At 35.8% G+C, this 20981-nt stretch overlaps 3 protein-coding genes across 3 annotated transcripts; 2 read left to right on the top strand and 1 right to left on the bottom strand.

Annotated features, from left to right (window-relative positions):
- The first annotated feature begins 2839 nt into the window (after nt 1–2839).
- Nucleotides 2840–4964, top strand: LOC124371064. The gene is made up of 2 exons (XM_046829376.1): nt 2840–3536; nt 3818–4964. Exons 1-2 carry the CDS (start codon nt 3301–3303, stop codon nt 4962–4964), a joined length of 1383 nt encoding a protein of 460 aa, XP_046685332.1. The 5' UTR covers nt 2840–3300.
- A 7060-nt stretch (nt 4965–12024) lies between these two features.
- Nucleotides 12025–12942, top strand: LOC124371065. Its single transcript, XM_046829377.1, has 2 exons — nt 12025–12325; nt 12735–12942. The coding sequence occupies exons 1-2, from the start codon at nt 12186–12188 to the stop codon at nt 12940–12942; spliced, it is 348 nt and encodes a 115-aa protein (XP_046685333.1). The 5' UTR covers nt 12025–12185.
- Nucleotides 12943–13607: 665 nt separating this feature from the next.
- Nucleotides 13608–15840, bottom strand: LOC124371066. The gene is made up of 4 exons (XM_046829378.1): nt 15578–15840; nt 14959–15302; nt 13898–14012; nt 13608–13699 (listed from the first exon to the last, which is right to left on the bottom strand). Exons 2-4 carry the CDS (start codon nt 15298–15300, stop codon nt 13608–13610), a joined length of 549 nt encoding a protein of 182 aa, XP_046685334.1. The 5' UTR covers nt 15301–15302; nt 15578–15840.
- Nucleotides 15841–20981: the final 5141 nt, after the last annotated feature.

Genomic DNA, 20981 nt, shown 5'->3' on the forward strand with positions numbered 1-20981 from the left:
CGTTCAGGTCTGTAAAAAATCCTTCATGGCCGTACATGGCATCACAAAAAGAAGGCTTACCAATATTCAAGATTCATTGAAAAAACTTGGCGTTTCACCTAGAGACAAGAGAGGGTCTCATAAAGACCAGGCTCACAAGCTTTCCCCCGAACAAATAAATTGTGTATGTAACCATATAAAATCCCTTACGGGCAAGATAAGCCATTACAGCAATACAAAGTCAAAGAAACTGTACCTTCCCGAAGATCTAACCATTAGAAAAATGCATTTAATATATAAAGAATACTGCGCTGCAAACAACATTAGGAATCATGTGTCATATGAGTCTTATAGGAACATTTTCAATAAAAAATTCAATGTTTCTTTCGGGTATCCTCGCTCCGACACTTGTTCTACTTGTGATGTTCACACAGTGAAGTGCAATGAACTGACAGTAAAAATTAATACCCTACCAAATGGGGAAGAAAAGGCCAGAGCTGAAGGCGATAAAAAAAATGCTAACTTTGAAAAAACTACATTTGAAAAAGGCAGATACATTTTACATTAGGAAGAAGATATGCCTTGAAAAGGGGAAAAATAATAAACAAATTGCAGCTGTCTGTATGGACTTTCAGAGAAACTTGGATCTTCCGAATATTTCGACCAACGATGCGTATTATCGAAGAAAACTTGGATTTTACATGTTTAACATACATGAATTATCTACCAGCAATTCTGTATTTTATTGCTACACGGAGACTATTGGAAATAAGGGGTCAAATGAAGTGGTTTCGTTCTTAGACAACTTCATAAATTTAGTACTGGACAAAGAGGTCAAAGAACTGTTTATATTCTGCGACTCGTGCGGAGGGCAGAACAAGAACTACAACTTGTTCAAATACCTTTTCTTTGAAGTCCACGTAGCAAAACGACTTGAAAAAAAAAATCAAGTAACATTTCCTATTAGAGGTCACAGTTATATGGAGTCAGACCGCAACATGGCAGTAATAAAAACAAAATCAAGGGCAGAAGTACCACAAGATTGGATTGATGTTGTTGAGACTTCTAGACAAAATCCAGGGCCAATCAATACTTTGGATGTTGATCAAAGCATAATTCGAGACTGGACTGCGTTTGTTGAAGGCCATTTTGTAAAACAGTGTCCATTTCCCATTAGGCCTATTAAAGAGCTTCTTCTCACAGCCAATGAGCCAAACAAAATTCTACACCGTGAAACCTATAAGTTACAATCTGGACCTGTTTCATGAGTAGTAGCTAACAACTTTTTATTGACATCAGTTAATTTACCGTGTCTTGGTCTTTTTTAAAAATTTTTACCTGAAGAAGGCTTTTCCATTTCATCACCACTTACTAACTAACCTTACTTTACTGGTTGACTGCCTCTAGCCAACTAGACGCATGGCTGCCTGCGACACAAGACAGGACTGAACACGTATTTGGGATGTAGATACAGTGCTAAGTCCATGTTTAGTGCGTGCTATAAAAATTCATTTGTAAATATCTCTTGGACTAAACGCATATTTAGCCAGTCAGTAGTACAGGTTTGTAGTGCTCAACTTTGTCTACTAGAATGCGCAATAAACACGATTTCGCAAATTTGTGACTGAACACGTTTTTAGCCTGTGGTCTTCACATATCATCAGTATGTACACTATTTACAAAGTTTTTCTTCTTATATTATTTTATTTACAAACATGTTTATCGAAGCAGGGGCCATGGCATCCTTCTTTGCACTTGCTGCATCAGAGTCTTGACCTTTTCTTTGAGGTTTTGTATGTCTGTCCTTTTTCTGTGCATACCCGGCAAGTTTTCATCGATGTTCCTGGTATTTTTTCAAGGCTTTTGGGCCCAGCATTATGACAACCACCACCTGGCAAATTGTCAGCATTTTTATGAATGAACCATTCCTGAGCTATGTTTTCAATGATGCTGACAATAAACTTATATCTCGAAGCAGGTTTCAAATTATTATTTATACAGTTCTCTTTATACATAACATAACCATTTAATACCATTCTACAGAAAATATTGAAAGCCACCTTCTTCCAATATTTCACTGTGCGCCTTTCGTCCAAGTAAGTATACAGCATCATATCAAAGTGGTCAATTTCCCCCATGTAGGTGTTGTAGTTTGCAATGATCTTAGGTTTTTTTTTAATAGTTTGTCTACCACGCCTTCTGTTTGTTACATCCACATTTCCTACGTCACCTTTAGATGATAATAATATAACGAGAAACTTTTGGTTCTTTTTTTGACGGTAAGCCATTGCAATGTTCTCATTTTTGTAATATACTGTTTCTCCTACACCTATTTTATTTTTCAATTCTTGTGGCAATCCTTGTCGATTTCGCCTAGTTGTTCCTGTGAAAAAGGTTTTCCGACTGTACAGCATTTTCATGAGAGCTATACTTGAAAAGAAATTGTCTACAAAAACATGGTATTCTTTTTCGAGATAATTGCCCATAGTTAATAATTTGATAACTACTGAATAGCCCAATCCATACTGCTTAGTTTCATTCCTGTCTTCATTTGATTTTGCTCCTTTATAGCAAAAGAAACTCGTACAATATTTAGACACTGAGTCGCATAACACCCACAATTTGATGCCCCAGCGGTGGTGGTGTTTATTGGGCATATACTGCATCAATGTGGTCTGATTCTTCGTCCCAATCAAACTCTCATCCACAGATAATTGTTTCGTGGGCTATGTAGTGGTGTTTGAACATTCTGTTACAGTGATCGACTATATACAACACAATTACGACGGCTGCCGGGCGAGTAGTTGAGACTATTGCCGCAAGGCTGCAGCACTATACAGGACAACTTCAAGTGAGTCGCCAAATGCCAAAACAGGCTAAATCCAAAATTTAAAAAAGTTGAGATATTGATGACATTGAGTTCTGTATTACCTAGGCTACAGATTTGTCACTTCAAAATGTTCCAAAACCAGTTAAAAACTGTTTAAAATTAATATTTAAAAGTGAAGGTTGTTCCAAAATCAGTTATATCCTATAGCCATTCGGTTCCAAAAACAGTCATATCTGCACAGATGACAATGTTCCAAAACCAGCTATATCAAACTACAATAACTTACAATGTTTCATGTTTCTGTGTCAAAATAAGTTAAATCCCAAAAGACTTTTCCTATAGGGAACTGCTGATCATTTTCCTTCTGAATTAATTGTTTATTTTGTTGGCTAATTTTAAATTTCAAAGGCTAAAATAGTGTTATAAGAAGCAATAGCACTCAATTATTTAACATTATTTTAAAAGCTCCTGATTTGTTGTGTGTCATAAACATGGAGGCTGAACATACAGGAGGTATTTTAGAAGGTAGTGAAGGCGTTGGTATTGATATTATAAATGCTGAAGTTGTAATTGTTCAACAAGAAAATGTCAATATAATGGACATAAAAGTGGAAACTCCACAAAATGTGGAACAAGTAGAGTTGGTAGAAGAGATGCCTGGCCCTTTGGCAAAGAAAAGGAAGAAAAACGAAAGAGCATGGAAGAAAACTGTTGCAAAAGTTGCTAGGTAAGTTAACAACATTTGGTAAAGAAAACTAAACTAGCCTAATCTTAACACTCATTTGAACTAAAATAACCTAACCTCAACTAAGCTAACCTAACCTCAACTAAACTAACCTATAACCGCAACTAAACTACTTAATCTCAACCAGCCTAAAGTAATTCAGCTTAGGCCCTAACTTAACTACAACAGTTTTTGACAACGTTTGCGATCTATAATTTGTTTTTATTACAGGTTAGTATTTTTTTAAAGGTATAGGAGAACTAATAATCCCTATTTTGTTTTAGACACCGCCCGAAGGGATTTCCACAGATGCCTAGTTGTAAACATTCGGCCAAAAGTAAGTACCGCTGCGCAGAACTTTCCCTGCAGGATGTTAGAAAGATACATCAGCAATACTATAAAGACGCTGACCTTCAATCAAAGAAGAATTTTATTCTTCAGCACGTCATTGTTTCCTCAGCAAAAAGGACTCGTCTTCCAGAAGGTATCAAATCAAAAAGAAATGTAAGTACTGACTTTTTCTTACCTAAAATGAGGAACAACAAAACTGAGAATGTTAAAGTATGTCGGGCAGCACTACTTACAATTTTGCAAGAGAGTAAAAACCGAGTGCAATTGATTTGCAAAAAGTACCTGGAAACAGGCGTCGTACCTTTGGAGACTCGTGGAGGAGCACGCCAAGTTGATAAATATAATATAAAGAAAGACAGCATCAAATCTTTTATTAAAACATTTATTCCAGTACAAAAACACTATTGCAGAGCGAAAAACAAGCATAGGCAATACCTTCCAAGTGAGCTTAACATTACAAAAATGTGGAAAATGTATATTGAGCAGCATCCAACTGAAGAATTAAAGTGTGAGTATGACTTTTTCAGGCTGGTTTTTTCTGAGAACTTTAACATTGGTTTTGACGCTCCGTACACTGATAAGTGTTCAACCTGCACAAGGCTTGAGTGTGAACTAGCCACAGAAAAAGATGCAGGCAAGCGTGAAACACTAAAGCTAAACCTAAAAGCCCACAAAGTCCGTGCAGACAAATTCTACAAACTTTTGCAAGAAAATAATGATAAAGAGCTTATTCTGAGCTATGATTGTCAGAAAAATCTTGTCCTTCCTAAAATACCGGAACAAGCCGCATACTATAAGCGCCAGCTATATCTATATAATTTTGTGATTTGTGAGGGACATTCTAAAGTCCTCTTGAATTCAGAAAACACCTTTTCTTACCTCTGGACTGAAAACCAGTATGCAAAAGGGTCCAGTCAAATTGCATCTGCTGTTTACCACAGGTTAACAAGCGCTAACATGGAAAATGTCACCACAGTCATACTTTTCTCTGACGGCTGTGGTGGCCAAAACAAGAACACAACTGTTGTCGGTATGATTGCTCATTGGCTCCTGAAAGATGCACCTAAACATGTTTACTAAAGTTGTACTACTCTTTCCGGTAGTCGGCCATTCTTTCATTCCCCCTGATAGAGTGTTTGGAGTACTTGAAAGGAAATTTCAAGATCTGAGTGTAATCAACAATCCCAATGAGTACACTGAAATAATTGAAAAGCACTGTACTGTTGTGAAACTTGGGACGGATTGCCCTGTGAGTGATTGGAAAACTCTAACCGATGCTGTTCTAAAAAAACCAGGACAATGGCATTTTCAATTTCAAAAGGCCAAGAAATTTATCTTTTCAAGAAGTAAAAGTAATCCAAACTCCATCCTGGTACAAGGAGAAGCAAACTATGTATTTGAAATCGGCGAGAGTAAGTCAGTAATGAAAAGGGGGAAAAATTTTGACAATGCAGTTTTGAGAGTGATACAAGAAGGACACCCAGTGAAACAAGTAAAAATCAATGATGTGAAATGCTTGCTAAATCTCCACTATGGAAATGACTGGCAACGGGAGCCAAAGTTGAAGTTTTTCAAGGACTTATTCCAGCTACCTACCACCAATCAAGGCGAAGAAGATGATGATGATGATTTTGAAATAAATGAAGAGGATGAGCCTATGATTGAGTGAAAATATTTTTAATAAACGACACATTTATTTTATAAACTCTGTAGATAAATAAATTCATGGTTTTGTATTGAAAATGAATACGATTGTGTTCATTAATCCTAACCTAACTTTACCTAACAATATAGGCTACAATGTTTTGAGAAAAAAGGATTTAATAATATAAGGTTCTGTTTTTAACTTATTTTGGAATGGTAAACGCAATTTAACTGGTTTTGGAACCAAAGTTAAAAAGCAAATGGCGGAGAGTAAGTTTCCAAAAGCAGCTAAATCATAGTTACTGTTCCAAAACAAGCTATGCCATATATTTAATCGGCTGCAGTAATTATAACTTTTGTACCATTTTTTAGCAATTTTAAAACAATATAACTAATTTTTTAACCTTTTTTTTAAACAAAAATCATAAAAATGTAATGGATGTGAGAAAAGCAATCAGTTTTTGGCATTTATCTAAAAAACTTGCAGAGTGGATTTAGCTTGTTTTGGCATTTGGCGACTCAAGTGGCAACTTTGCCCTCAGTGGCCACTATGCCCACCCTTCACCTATCTTCCGCCATGAGAACCCTAATGACGGACATCCATGTGGAGGAGTTATGGTTCTCGCAAATCCTCTGAATACAGTGGAGGTAAGGGAGAGCGTTACACTTTTTTTTACCAGGTTTTGATTAGTATTTGAGCGAAATCCAATATGATAAAATGTGTCGTATATCGTCGCTTAAGAAACAATACCGCCTAAGTAACATTCATACAATTTTTTATTAGAGGCTTAAAACTGTGCCAACGTTTTCTGTTTTTTATTATTTTAGTGGACATAGGTGTTGTATTATTTGTAGATATAGGCGGTTTTTAAACAACTATATTCAACAAGTTTTTAAAATCTTTTAACCCTACACTGCATGATTTCTTTGTTTTTTGTTAAATTTTTTTAGCATATTATAAAAATGCACTAATGATCACTAGAAAAATTGTAAAAAAATTCGCTTATCACTAATAATGACTTTTTATACCTTTTTATGGTTGTGCCATATATCGCTACCCTAATTAGCAAACCTCGTTACTCTAAAATGCCTAAATTTTCAGGAGCTCAAAATAACATTATATAAATTCAATGGACACTTGAATTGTATGAGTATTGCAATTGGATACATGAATTGGGTTGATTTGTTGTATTGTTTAGAAAAAAAGAACTAATTTTACCTCATGAACTTTTTATTTTGGAGTTAAGAGATTTATTTTGGAGATACGAGGTTTTCTTGGCAAAATAACTATTGAGTAAAAGTAATAGAGTTGATGTGCAAACAACAAAACAAAACTTTCTCGTGCACAATTCAAGTTTTAATTACATTAAAAAATCATTTAAAATCAACTAAGATATTTTATACATGGTTTTACAGTTGTTCAAATCAGGTAGGGCACTTAAACGAAGGGGATACTGTCGTAGAACTCATGATAGTATCGTGGTAAAATTGATTTAAGTCTTGCAGATCATTATACTTTCTTCTTTTTATTGGCAGTCTTTCCTTGTAGAGGTCGGGAAATTTTTCAATTTCTATTGCACATACTGCCTTGTTTTTCCGTTGTGGGAGAACCTGCCATTCTTCTGAGAAATTGAACTTAAAATTGATTGTTCCATTAGGGATATACTGTAAAGCAGCGGTTCCCAAATTCTAACGAGTTGAGGACCCCCTGAAAATAACTCAAACCATTGGGGACCCCTAAAAGTAATTTTGAATGTATGGTAAGTGGGTATTTATTAATAACTTAAACAAACGGATATATATGTATATATATATATATAATCATAATGTACTTGTAATATATTTATATTATTTATACTTACTGGATATATACCCACGATGGATACAGTATAAACTGAAAAGTAATTATTGCACTCTTGTGTTTACATTATTATCCAATATTTTTTTAAAAGTATTAAAACAAATGCCAAAAACGTTCGTTTGCCTAGCTAGGAAACAAATAAGTGGGCACACATTAAATTTAAAAAAGATGAAATTTTATTTTACATTACATAATTTTATTTTACATAATTTAAATTGTTATCAATTTAATTTTATACTATTATGAATTGTTTAAAAGATTTTTTTCACTTTTTTATATGATTTTGATTAGTCCTAGTGTGAAAGATGAAATCTATCTTTTTTGTCCAGAATTTCTTTCATATCAGGTCGCAAGTTAGAGACCTTTAAACGAAAATCGTCATGCACATTGAGACTATTCCAAAATTTGTTTTTCATATAGCATAATGTGGAGAACGCCTGTTCACATTTGTATGTTGTGCAAAATTGTATTAAATGTTTTAAGGCTTTAAAAGCTAACTCCTTGTGGTCTCGCTGCACTATCAACCAAAACTCCATGAGTGTTTCGTCCTTGTAGGTACTTTTAAGGGTGCCATTGCTTGATAAATCAATGAGTAGGTCTTGTTCTTTTTCAATTAAATTTAGTTCTTCAATGTCCATAGTAGTAAAGGGATCTCTTATCCAACTGTTCTTAGAATCTGGTTCTGGAAAATACTCTTTCAATGATGTTGCTAAAGTCTTAAGGTGGGCCGATATTTCTTCTCTGACATTTTCTGATAACTGCTCCTGGTTAGATTCTAAAAACATTTGTAGTAATCGGAAGTTTGTAAATGATTTTTTTTCAACTCTTCTGGACCAAAGTTCAAATTTTTGTTTCATTGCTGCAATCTTGTCCTCCACTCTGAATATATCCACATAAAATCCTTGCAAACTTAAATTTAATTCATTTAAGTGTCCAAAAATATCTGATAGGTAAGCAACCTTACATAGCCAATTAAAATCGTTCAGTTGATTAGAAAATTGTGTTTCCAGGAGAAAAACACGAACCTCACCTCTGAGTTCAAAAAACCGCTCAAGTACCTTTCCCCGAGAGAGCCACCTAATCTCGGTGTGTAACAAGAGCTGAATATGCTCACTCTGCATGTCTCTGCATAACGCTTCAAACAGCCTGGATTGTAGGGGGCGTGATTTAATGAAATTCATTATCTTAACAACTTAACAATGAGTCCATTGGACATGTGGTGCGACTTTTTGTAATATGCCCAATAATCCTGTTTTGTAGCCAGACATAGCTCCAGCACCATCACTTGTAATAGACACACATTTATCCCACTTAATATTGTGTTGGGAAAAAAACTTATCAATAGCATTAAAAATATCTTCACCTTTTGTATGCATAAGTTCACAAGAGAACAAAAAATCTTCGTAACATTGATGTTCGAAAATAAATCTGACAAAAACTAGCATAGTAGCTTTCTTGGATATATCCGTGCTTTCATCTATTTGCAAGGCAAACATGTCGCTATTAGATATTTTCATAAATAAATTGTATTGGATATTTTCAGACATATCTGTTATTCGCCTTTGAACTGTATTGTTCGATAATGGAATTGAGCTGATCATTTTAGCTGCTTGATCTCCAAGCACAATTCTGCACATTTTTACAGCAGCAGGAATAATAAGTTCTTCTGCTATTGTGTGTGCCTTGCCAGAAGTTGCAATAAGCTCAGCAACCTGGTAAGAAGCTAATGTTGCATTTTCATTGACATTTAGACCTACAATACCTTTTTTAATTATATTTTTAGATTTTTTTAACTCGTTTAGCTTTAGGTTGAAAAACTCTACTGACTTAGTTTTAGATTCAGGATGTTTTGTTTCAAGGTGACGTCGCAATTTAGCAGGTTTCATGCCTTCATTTGACAAAACTTCTAAACAAATAACGCACTGTGGCTTTGGATTATCTTCAGTACCAATATATGTAAAACCTAATTCCAAATATTCATTATTGTATTTTCTTATTTTTTTTACTGGTACCTAATTTTTTACTCACGCTTCTTTAGCTAGTACAGGGCTGTTCACAGCTGGGCACTTCATCGACCATAGCAGTATTACATGAAGGATGCTCTTCCTTTTCCACGTCAGATATTGGCCTTTTTAACTTGGCACTAATTAACCAACGATCCATTGTTACTTTTGGCTACTAAACACTAAACTAAACCGACCAACTATTATTAAATAAACTGTTGTTACATAAATGCAATTATCAACAGACAACAACACTGAGTACCACTGAACGTACAACACAGTACAACTGAATCTATTCTGAGAGATCACGTGAGCGACTGCGAGTGTCGGCGACGGCGCGTAGTGGGGAGCAGGGTCAATGCCATGGCTGACAAACCGGTTAGGAGCGGTTTCGCTGGAGTGGGGAAATGTATATCAGCGTCATTCGCCGCTCACTCTCGTACTATCGCTCCGTCACTCGCCCAGTAATGATGTCTCTATAAGCTTGTCACAGTTCACATTATGGACTTACAAACTACGCTGGTCGTATTTACTCGCATACCTAAAATATCTGTTTAGTGTTATATTTTAACACTTTAAAAAAATCAAAATTATAGAATAACTTTTATTAGAAAGTTTTTTTTTTATTTTATACCACCTCGCTGCGGACCCCCTTAACGAGCTTTGCGGACCCCTAGGGGTCCGCGGACCACCTTTTGGGTACAATGTTGATGAGACTGGACTCTTAACAGTCCAGTCCAAGGTCTTTGCTCTAAAAGGTCGGCGACAAGTCGGATCTTTAACATTTGCTAAACGAGGCGTTATTTTTACTTTTATAGCTGTGTTTCGGTTTGAGGGGAAATTTATACCACCCTTTGTGATTTTCCCAAGGCGTAGAATGAAAGTTCAACTGCACGATGGTCCACCTCCTGGATCAAATTTTGCATGTCATCCTACTGGTTGGGTGCAAATTGTAATATTCACCTCATGGTTTGACCACTTCTTAAAATTTTCAAAGCCAACAAAAGACGACCCGATTCTACTGGTACTTAACGGTCATTCAACTCACACGAACAACTTAGACTTCATCGAAAAAGCCAGAGACAATCATGTCACTGTTTTGTGCATCCCCCCCCCCACCCAACTGCAGTCATAAAATGCAGCCACTCGACGTTGCGTTTAAGGCACCTTTCAATAGTATTTTGTACGAAGCATTGAAAAGTTCTTAAGGAATAATCCAGGACGGACAGTGACTCAATTCCCGGCTACTTGGTGAAGCGTTTTTAAGGGAGCTACACCAGCCATGGCCATAAAATGCTTTAGAAAATGTGGAATCGTCCCAATCGACAGAAATGTTTTTATAGAACTGGATTATGCAGCTGCTGAAACAACAGAAATAACTCACAAGAAGACCTTGCTCCAGGTGAAGAGAACACCGTCATACAAGTTTGTGCATCTTCATCTCAGACTGTTAACAACAGTAGTTCAACAGGACTCATTAGTGGTTCTGAAAAACCCAATACCGCCTTCATAATGGTATCCCTACCTTCAGTTGGTCATCCAATCAGGTATGGCAGTGGGCTTCTTTCTGCCACATTTGATCCGTCTATTCCCATTACTTCACCAGCTGGTGCCCTAGAAACAACTTTAAATTTGAACAATCCACCAAACAAGAAGTCCACTTCATTTGCTGTAAGTCCACGTGATACTGTTTTTGTATCCAAGGTCAATAGGATTATCAAAAGAAAAACTAATCGTAAGAAAGGAAAAGCAACAGTTCTATCATCCAGTCCATAAAAAGCCACTCTCATGGCAATTAAAAAAGAAAAATAAGATAAGGCGAATGCGAAACATCGTAGACTAGAAACAAAAAGAGAAAGAGAAATCGAAAAGAAACAGCATTGTTTAAGAAAAATAATGATCTCTATGATGATGACGATGAAGGCAACGTCAGCGACGTTCATTATTTATTCTGTGGTGATTGTTACTCGAAATCTAAGGACAACGAAGGCAGGATTAGATGTTCTGGGTGGCTCACGAAGTCTGCACAGAAGCTGAAGAGGAGAACGATGAGTTTATTTGTGATTTATGTAAATATCATTGATTTCATAGTTTCACATACTTTCAGTAATGTCTATTTTTGTTTAAACATTAATACAATCGTATTGAGTTCTAAAACTAAATGCGTTTCATTTTTTCGTACTAGGTTAAATCACCCAGTGTTTGATAGCGTATCAGTGTTTGATAGGCCAAACAAATGTTGTCTTCTGCTAGGCCCATATGTTATTTAATCAATGTTTTGAGGTTTGAAAAAAGTCAAATTCTTTTTTTTTTAATATCCAGCTGATTAATTCTGTATTTGGAGGAAAGCAGTTTTCGAGGAAATTTGTTGGAGCAAGTTTTTGTCACCATCGAGAGCTTCGCTTAACAAAAACGCTAACGCTCCTTTCACATTACACGATTTTGCTCGTGCGGGAAAAAATCGCCCGGGCAATTTTTCTTGATCGACTGTTGAAGAGCACGAGACCTTTCACATTGCACGATTTGAACACGGGCACGTTTTGTAATCGTGTTACAGCCGTCCAGTGCCACTAGAACCGCACGGCTACTGTATCGCCCTCTAGCTCAGTGGCCTACGTGACCAAATGCACACTTTCAAGGCGGCGCCAGATATGCGTCATTCGGCAAGCACCGATTGTTTGACGTTCGGCGAACTAGTTGTCTTGCTATTTGCCGATTAACGAGCAGACGTCTACACACATGTGAGGTTTTCCGAGCACGTGTTCGTTCTGGGAATAGCAAATAATCGTCAACATGGATGTCGATGTTGATGATGCTCTTCTTGCTTATCACGCTTTTATAATTTTAACTGGAGGATATTTACTGCTAAAAATGAAAAGGAAACCTAGAAGAAGGAGATGGTGGGCGGTATCCGTAAATCGTAATAGAAGCCAGTAAGTACCTTGTAAATAATAACTGAATTTTGTTTGTTATCCCTGGGAATGTTGGGACACTTCTCAATATATATAGTAATTGCACTAAGATTAAGCTATAATATATTGTAGAACAGCTTACCCAATGTTTTGTATATTTAGTTAGGTATACAGTTTTCAGCTAATACGTTTAAATAAAAAAATACCCCCGTCGCAACTTACGTACTAAGCATATTTAATATTTTCGATGACACACACACATACACACACATAGTATTTATACATGGTTTTATATATATATATATATACACCATGTTATGATAACTTATATATATATATATATATATAAGTTATCATGATCTTGGGCTTAAGTCTTACCATGCCACCTACAGTAATAATTAACACTTTATTGCATGTTTTCTGATTTCAGGTACAGCGGTACAAACTTATTAGCAGATTTGTTAAAAGAGCCTTCTGGACAGTTCCAAAACTTCTGTAGAATGTCTAATGAAGATTTTAGTTCACTACTAGCAAAAGTAACACCTTTGATTGCTAAGAAAGATACAAAGTGGAGGAAAGCAATACCACCGAATGAACGTTTAGCCATAACCTTAACGATTCCTAGCAACAGGAGATAGTTTTAAAAGCCTGCATTACTTGTTTAAAGTATCACCCCAAATAATATCAGAGATAATTCCAGAAGTATGCAGCTCAATAATTGAAGTACTGAAGGATGTTATTAAGGTAAGCATAATAAAATTTTCAAACTCATTTTATTCGTCACGTTGTACAAGAACATTTACATCATTTACGTATTATTGTTATTAGGTTTAGCATTTAAACAATAAGTATATATTATTTAGTAACATATTAAGTAACCAATTATTTAAATTTGGAAAAGTAGTTTTCAAGTCCAACATTTGGAGGATGTTCACTATTTTCAGCATCAGAACATACTACAACAGTTCCAGAGAGAGCATGTAATTCGTTGGAATCACTTGGAACTGTGTACAATGTTAAAGTTTCATCAGGACATGGGGATGAATTTACAGAAGCTGACGAGGAAGGTGATGGTTGCATGAAGTAGGTGTTGCCCGATGTTGCAGGTCCTTTCACCATTCTCATTTCAAAAAGAACGTTGTCAATCCGGTGCATACATATTTCCCTTGTAGACTCGTCCATCGATTTTAATTTTGCCGCAACTAATTCGCCGTATATGTCACATAAGTGTTTTTCTTTTTTTGGTTGAAGTGATTGTAAAGTAGTAAACGCAGCATCCATCTTCTTTTTTATCTCAATTTCTTCAGCTGTTTCTGGACTTTTTTCGTGGTGGAGGTTTAAAGGAAGATGAGGCATAGTTAGGCGAAGTTGTGGCACAAGCAGGTAGAACAATAGCTGAAAAGAAACATTACAATATAATGGAATAAAATATATATGCAAAGCACAATTTTGTATGTCATGTTGTAAAGTTACAAAAATAATTAAAGACAAATTCATTAAGTATCTTAATAACTCCAGTACTACAACGGTGCAAATTATGGGACTCCCACACGAATTACGGTGATGGATAGTCAATAGAAAAAAACACATTACCTTCGTTTCTTTGTTCAGGCTCTTCCCTGCTGGCAGATGGTACATTATCTGATAAATTTGGCAAATCTATGTTCCTTTCGGCTTGGAATTGCTCTTCATTTGGAGGTGGAGCCACCTGAAATCACAAATGTAGTAACTTTGTATAATGTAAAGTATTACAATGACACTAATTTTAAATAACATTTTCAGCTTCCTGCTACTGCGACTGAGTGGAGAATAATTAGTCGGCATTTCGAGGAACTGTGGAATTTCCCACACTGCATTGGTACTATTGATGGGAAACACGTAACAATTCAGTCACCAATCAACAGTGGATCCGAATTCTTCAATTATAAGAAATACTTCAGTATTGTACTCATGGCGCTGGTTGACGCTGAGTATTGTTTTATGTTCGCTGATTGTGGCTGTCAAGGAAGACTGAGTGATGGTGCAGTTTTTAAAAACACTGTACTCTACAACAAAATAAAAAGTAAGAGTTTGAATTTACCTAACGATGAGCCGCTACCAGGGAGACAAAAACTGATGCCGTATGTATTTCTTGGTGATGATGCATTTGCTTTAAGTAAGCGACTCATGAAGCCATTTCCAGGTAGCCATGAACAAGGTAGCAAACCCCGCATTTTTAATTACCGTCTATCACGAGCCCGAAGAATAGTAGAGAATACGTTCGGAATAATGGCTAGTGTTTTCCGTGTACTAAGGAAGCCAATGCTACTACAACCTGACAAAGTGGCACTAGTTACTATGACCTGTGTTATTCTGCATAATTTTTTAAGAAGAAGCAGGACATCACGATCGATGTACACTCCAGCGGGAACCTTTGATTCTGAAGATAATGGTATGGTTACAGGAGGGTCGTGGAGGGAAGATACCGCTGATATGACATCTATGTTACCTCTACAGAAAGTGCCTAGGAAGCCAGGTACCGCAGCAAAGGAATACAGAGAAGAGTTTGCTGAATACTTTATGAACAATGGAAAAATCCCCTGGCAAAATGACTACAGTTAAATACATGTGTACCCTGTACCATTGATTTTAATAAATAAATATAAATATTTTACCTCTGAACTAAGTGTCTCTCTTGGCAGGTTCTTATCTTTGAGAAATCTTTCCATGATTTCATAAGCAAACCAATTTGGTTTGTATATATCATCAGATCCGGCTCCACTTTTACAGCTTTCCTTAACCTTTTTCAAACACGTTCTAAATGAAGCCATCAGAGAGTCTTTTTTCTTTTTCAATTCGGTGACAGAAAACTTGTTACCCATCTTGCTTTCGATTCTTTTCCATGCATCGTATATTTCATTTCTATTTTTGTGATTGGGATGAGAAGGGTTCCAAATAACTGGTTCATTCTCATAGTATTGTAAGAAATCCAACACCAACTCATTAGGCCACTCCATACCTTAAAATAAGAATAAAATTATTGTTTATGTTATTTTTCTTAAGTTCATAAAATGTTAATGAGTTAATGGGGAACCCCGGTCAATAACTGTATAGGACATGAAAACCCTTAAAATTGTAACTTTAATCATGACAAAATATTAAATATTAATATTTGTAGGAATTTTTAAAACATTTAAAGAATTCAGTTTATAATTCAGTAGCCTGGTCATTCACTAGTTTTCAGCCAAATAAGAACTACTTAACCTCAATTTAAGAAAATAAAATTCGTCTTACCCAATAGTCAATGAGGCTCTGATGACAAAATTGGAAACCGTGAACAGTTCTTATCTCCCAACCACAAAGCCGAATGTGTGGATGAAGCAAAGTTTGCCTTTTCCCAAATATTCGTCCACTTTGATGTGTGCAAAAGACCGACACTGAACGGGAAACAACGAGCACTAATGTTTGCTGCTTGCCGAATAGACAAACAGACATCCACACTGCTCGCGATTCGGCGAGTCGCTGCTCGGTGCTTGACGAATGACGCATGTCTGGCGCCGCCTTCACACTAGACGGTTTTCAGTCGTACGGGAACTGTTTGTGACAGGTCAAATTACGACATTTAAATATTCGCGGGGAATTAGCAGACTGTGACGTAAATAAATCACATGTTATCGGAATTGAGATTTATTTAATTAATAACGGAGAAATATATTAAACTTTATACGGGAACAAATTTAATTAATTAAAATGAGTTACAAATAACCAAAATTCGTGTTTTTACAAAAGTACTAAATAAAATTACGCAGAAAACCCAATTGTGGGATAAAATGACTTGCGTATTGATGACATCGGAAAGCACATTTAAAAAAAAATTAAATAAAAAGCTATAGAAAAGTAATAAAAGAAAATAGAAAGACTTAAATCGATCAATTATAGTGAACGTGATAAATTTCGATAATTATGAGAAAAACAATTAAATTATATTCAATCGTGAAGACGCTGATTTGAACGGGAAAAAGGATGAGCATTGTTTGAGCCGGTACGCGTGGTTTTAGCCGGAGAATCTTTCTTCTTTCTCTGGACTTGAAGCAGGGAGGATGTGTACTCGTGTAGATCCTCCTGGTACAGTAGTGATGAAATATGAAACTGTACAATAGTGCATTAAAAGTTATAATCAGGGATGGGATGTTGTGTTTAGTGAACAAATTATCAAATCAAATTGAGTACAATTAGACAGTATAACATAAAATAAATTGACATCAAAGTCATTTGCTTTGTCTTTCATTGACTATCCCATCTACAAAGAAATGTGGTAAGTAAGAAAATAAGTTTTAGCTTAAAGAATATTACTTTCAAAACTTATTAGAATCAAAGTGATTGATGAGAACCCAGTGAATATTTTGTGAACTTTATCATGATATAAATAATCATATTTATCAGAGCCTTCAATAGAGTAATATTCAGTTTGAACCATCATTCAACCTACTTAAAAAACCTGAGATAAATATAGACCCAGTGCTAGTGATATATAACGTGTAGCCTACTTTCACTAACATTAGACTTCCAACAAAACCACAGACATTGAAGTTTGATCGTTATTTAAATACCGACTTGGAACAATATGACTCAGTCAACAGGGGACTACAACACACGTTAAAAAGCGGTTTAAAAAACTGATTGTAAGCAAGTCGCACAACCAACGAGGGGCAACACACTTAGAAAACCGATCGTGAGCAAATTGGCACAGCCAACGTGGGACCTTGATCGTATGCACTGTCCCCAGTATTGATTCTACCGCGTTCAGTTTTGGTGGCTTGTTTGCAAATTATGGAAAGGATTGACGCTCAAGTTTTAATATCGATAGTTGAAGCAAAACCTGTGTTATGGGACAAAACTTTATAGACATTTATAAGGATAGAAATGCAACAAGGAAAGCCTGGGAAGAAGTATGTTTAGCACTCAGTCCGAATTTGGAGAACAATGGCGATGGAGAAAAAAATGCATTTGGTTAGTACTATACCTATTAACTTTCTATTAAGCAAACTAAACTTACTTTTTGGATGTATGTATATTGTATTATGTAATGTATATTGGTGTTGTATGTATTGTATACTTCACTTGAGTTCCTATCTACAACAGAGACACTTTTTTATTTTTATTTCATTTATTTATTTATTTATTTTACATATATGACAAATTGAACCAGCAGTTTGAAGAAGGGAACAAGTGCCAAAAAATCAAAATTCAGGTTATTAATAAAAATGCTTCTACTCTATGTCCTTCACATCATACTGCATAAGAAAGCAACAAATACCACTTCAACATAGGTTTATTTGGCGACTGAAATATCTGCAAGTTTGAAGAAGGCAACAAAGTCAGGCTTTGTTCCCTTCTTCAAATTGATACCTAGTATCTCCACTAGGAGCGCTGTGAACGCGAGGAGCGCTTTGCAGTACAGCTACAGCTGACTTCTGGTTGTTTTCTTGTTTTGGTTCTGGTTATTATCTAAACTGTTCTGTGTTGTTAACCTAAAATCCGTGTTTCTGTTTCTGTTAGTGTATAGTCAACATTATTGTATTTGATGGAATACCTACGTGATTGTATATACTTGTGATTGTTTTCTTGTTATACTTTATATCTAAACAGTTGTGTGTTGTTAACCTAAAATCCGTGTTTCTAAACAGTTGTGTGTTGGTAACCTAAAAACTGTGCATTTGTTTAGAGAGTAATGATAATCGTTGTTGCTCTTCTAAAAATAAATGCACTGACAAATTGAGTTTAAATACATTACATGGTTTCCAATCTAAAAACTTGCAAGATACATTTTTAAAGGGCCAATTGATCGTAAACCACCTTCACGCAAGCGGTCTAAACGTGACGCACCTCTGAAGCGTGATAACGTTTTTGTTTATCACGTCATGAAAAACAACACACGTGAAACCGTTTGCAAGAGTGCATTTTTCAATAATTTGCTGTGTTGGACATAAAGCTCTTTTTAGGCTGACCTCATTAAATTGCTGAAGGCAAACTCCCTGTTGATAACAAGAGGCAGACATGGCCATCGAGGAAACGCAATCCCTGACAATGTTTCTTCATTAATCGATGAACATATTAAAGAATTTCCTGTAAAAGAAACTCATTACAGCAACAAAAACATTAAATATTAAGTGTTGAACTCAACATCAAAACCTTGTATGAGCTGTTTTGTGAGAAACATCCAAGCCTCTCGTCTAAAGTAATATATGACTTTTTTAGAAATCATTTCAATGAAAACCATAACTTAAGGTTTGGTCGACCTCAAATCGATGTATGTAGTAAGTGCAAAGAACTTACGGCAAAGATTAAAAGTCCACATATCAACGAAAATGCCAAACGTGCCGCTGTGGCTGATAAGGTTGTTCATTTGAGAAGGACCAAAAAGTTAAAAAAACAAGAAGAAGTAAAAAAGGTTTGTTCAAACAATCCTGAAGTTGGAGCTATAGTCTTTGATTTTATGCAAAATCTCCCCCTTTCCAAAAATTCCTGTACAGGAAATGTTTTATTTACGAAAACTTTGGCTATATGTTTTTTGTGTACACAATATTAAAACCTACACTGCTGAATTTTACATATATCCAGAGGAGGAAGGAAAACGTGGACCTGATGAAGTTTGTACTATGTTATGGTTGAACATTCAAAATATGAGCTCTGATATAAAAGAGCTTCACGTTTTTAGTGATATTTGTGGCGGCCAAAACCGCAACAATAGTTTAGTACGTTTTCTTCCTAGCACTAGTTGCAACTGGTAGATTCAGTAAAATCTATCAATACTTCCCAGTACGGGGCCATTCCTTTCTGCAATGTGACTGCAACTTTGGAACAGCAAAAAGAAAAATAAGACGTATGGGCAGAATCTATTCTACGGAGCAATACAGTGACAAGGGGAGTCGGATGATCCCCTGGGTCAAAATTTTCAATTGTTATTTTTTGCTAAATTTAGTTTTAAATATATTCCTATTTATTTAAAAACAAATTTCATGCAAATCCGTTGAGTCAAACTCAATTTAAATAACTTTTTATAAAGCAATACATGGAGAGTTTTTCGGTGGTTTTGTCGCAACAAGCTGTCATTGTCATGCTAAGTGTCTAACTTTGTTATAGTACTGTGTAAGCGCTGTGGTACAGTGATTTCATTTTCTTAGGTTGGTACTAACTCAGCTGTCACTTTTTTATATTAATATTATTAATATTTATTCTGATTAGTTTCAAGGTGTTATTGATTTGAATTGGTTAGTGACATCCTAAGTTTGCTTTATTACTTTTTAGTAAAAATGCCTAGATCATCTAAAGTGTATAAAAAGCGTAAGCCTATATGTCTAGGTAATCGTAAGGTTGTGGTTGTTCGTGAAGAAAATAATGATGAAAGTGCTGGAAGTGATCGTGATTCTGTGGATCTTAGTGCTTCTCCTAGGCCTACCCCACCTCAAAGTGATGTACCTCAACAAAATTCTTCAAGTATGAAAAAATTGGTGAGAATTTGGCATACTACCAAAACTATTTGGGTAATTGTGAAATATATGACTTGGTCAATTTGAGGACTGTTCAAAACTTACTCGGTAAAATAGCTGTATGTTTACATTGTGGAGCAAAACTGTATCTTGTTGCAATAGATTAGGCTTAGGTTTCACAGTAGAAATAATGTGTGTTAACTGTAATTTTAGTGTGAAAGAATCAAACAGCCCAGCATTAAGCACAGGAAAGGGAGGAATAAATGTTAGGTTAGCCTACGCTTTTCGTTGTGTTGGCGTAGGTGAGCAGGGCGCTCGAACCTTTTGTGGAGTAATGAACATGCCTCCTCCAGCTTCATTCAAGTACTACAATAATGTTCTTTGTAATGCTACCAAGGAAGTGAGCTTAGAATCTATGAAAACATCAGCAGAAGAAGCAGTACAAGTAGAAATTAGTGAAAATGATGATGCGAGTGATGAGTCTAGGGATATAACTGTTGCACTGGATGACTCTTGGCAGAGACGAGGCCATACCTCACAAAATGGAGTTGTGACTGCAATTAGTGTTGCTACAGGTAAAGTAATAGATGCTCAAATACTATCTAAACATTGCAGATGCCCAAAGAGGTTTGAAAAAGAACATTTAGATAGCTGTGCAGCTAATTACATGGGATCCAGCGGAGGTATGGAGGTAGCCGGAGTGGTTGATATTTTTAGGCGGTCAAAAACACTAAATAACGTCAGGTACAAAAAGTACCTTGGTGATGGTGACACTGCGTCTTACTCTACTGTTTCGCAATGTAAACCATATGGGCCTGAATTTATAATTGAAAAATTAGAATGTGTCGAGCACGTTCAAAAAAGGATGTCTACTCGCCTTCTCAAACTAAAAAACAAAAAAGGCAAGCAAGAACTCTCTGACGGCAAAACAATAGGTGGTCGTGGAAGACTTACTGGAGCTGCTATCAAACAAATAGCAATTTACTACGGATTAGCCATTAGACGAAATACCGGTAGCCTACAAAAGATGAAAGAAGCTGTATGGGCTGTTTATTTTCATTTGTGCTCCAGTAACCAACATCCAGCAAACGGACTTTGCCCAAAAGGAACAAGTAGCTGGTGCAAGTTTCAGAAAGCAAAAGAAAATAAGGACATTTATGATCATGATTCACATTTTCATTTACCTGACACTGTAATGTCTGAAATAA

The sequence above is a fragment of the Homalodisca vitripennis genome, unplaced genomic scaffold (assembly GCF_021130785.1).
Source record: "Homalodisca vitripennis isolate AUS2020 unplaced genomic scaffold, UT_GWSS_2.1 ScUCBcl_890;HRSCAF=3802, whole genome shotgun sequence".
NCBI classification, from domain to species: domain Eukaryota; kingdom Metazoa; phylum Arthropoda; class Insecta; order Hemiptera; family Cicadellidae; genus Homalodisca; species Homalodisca vitripennis.

Bases quoted from the DNA above. Each gene is read 5' to 3' on its own strand.
- LOC124371064 (XM_046829376.1), top strand. From the start codon at position 3,301: ATGGAGGCTGAACATACAGGAGGTATTTTAGAAGGTAGTGAAGGCGTT. The intron at 3,537-3,817 runs GTAAGTTAACAA...ATTTTGTTTTAG, and splicing joins ACTGTTGCAAAAGTTGCTAG to ACACCGCCCGAAGGGATTTC.
- LOC124371065 (XM_046829377.1), top strand. From the start codon at position 12,186: ATGGATGTCGATGTTGATGATGCTCTTCTTGCTTATCACGCTTTTATA. The intron at 12,326-12,734 runs GTAAGTACCTTG...TTCTGATTTCAG, and splicing joins GTAAATCGTAATAGAAGCCA to GTACAGCGGTACAAACTTAT.
- LOC124371066 (XM_046829378.1), bottom strand. From the start codon at position 15,300: ATGGAGTGGCCTAATGAGTTGGTGTTGGATTTCTTACAATACTATGAG. The intron at 14,013-14,958 runs GTAAAATATTTA...TTGTGATTTCAG, and splicing joins GAGAGACACTTAGTTCAGAG to GTGGCTCCACCTCCAAATGA. The intron at 13,700-13,897 runs GTAATGTGTTTT...GTTTCTTTTCAG, and splicing joins GCCTGAACAAAGAAACGAAG to CTATTGTTCTACCTGCTTGT.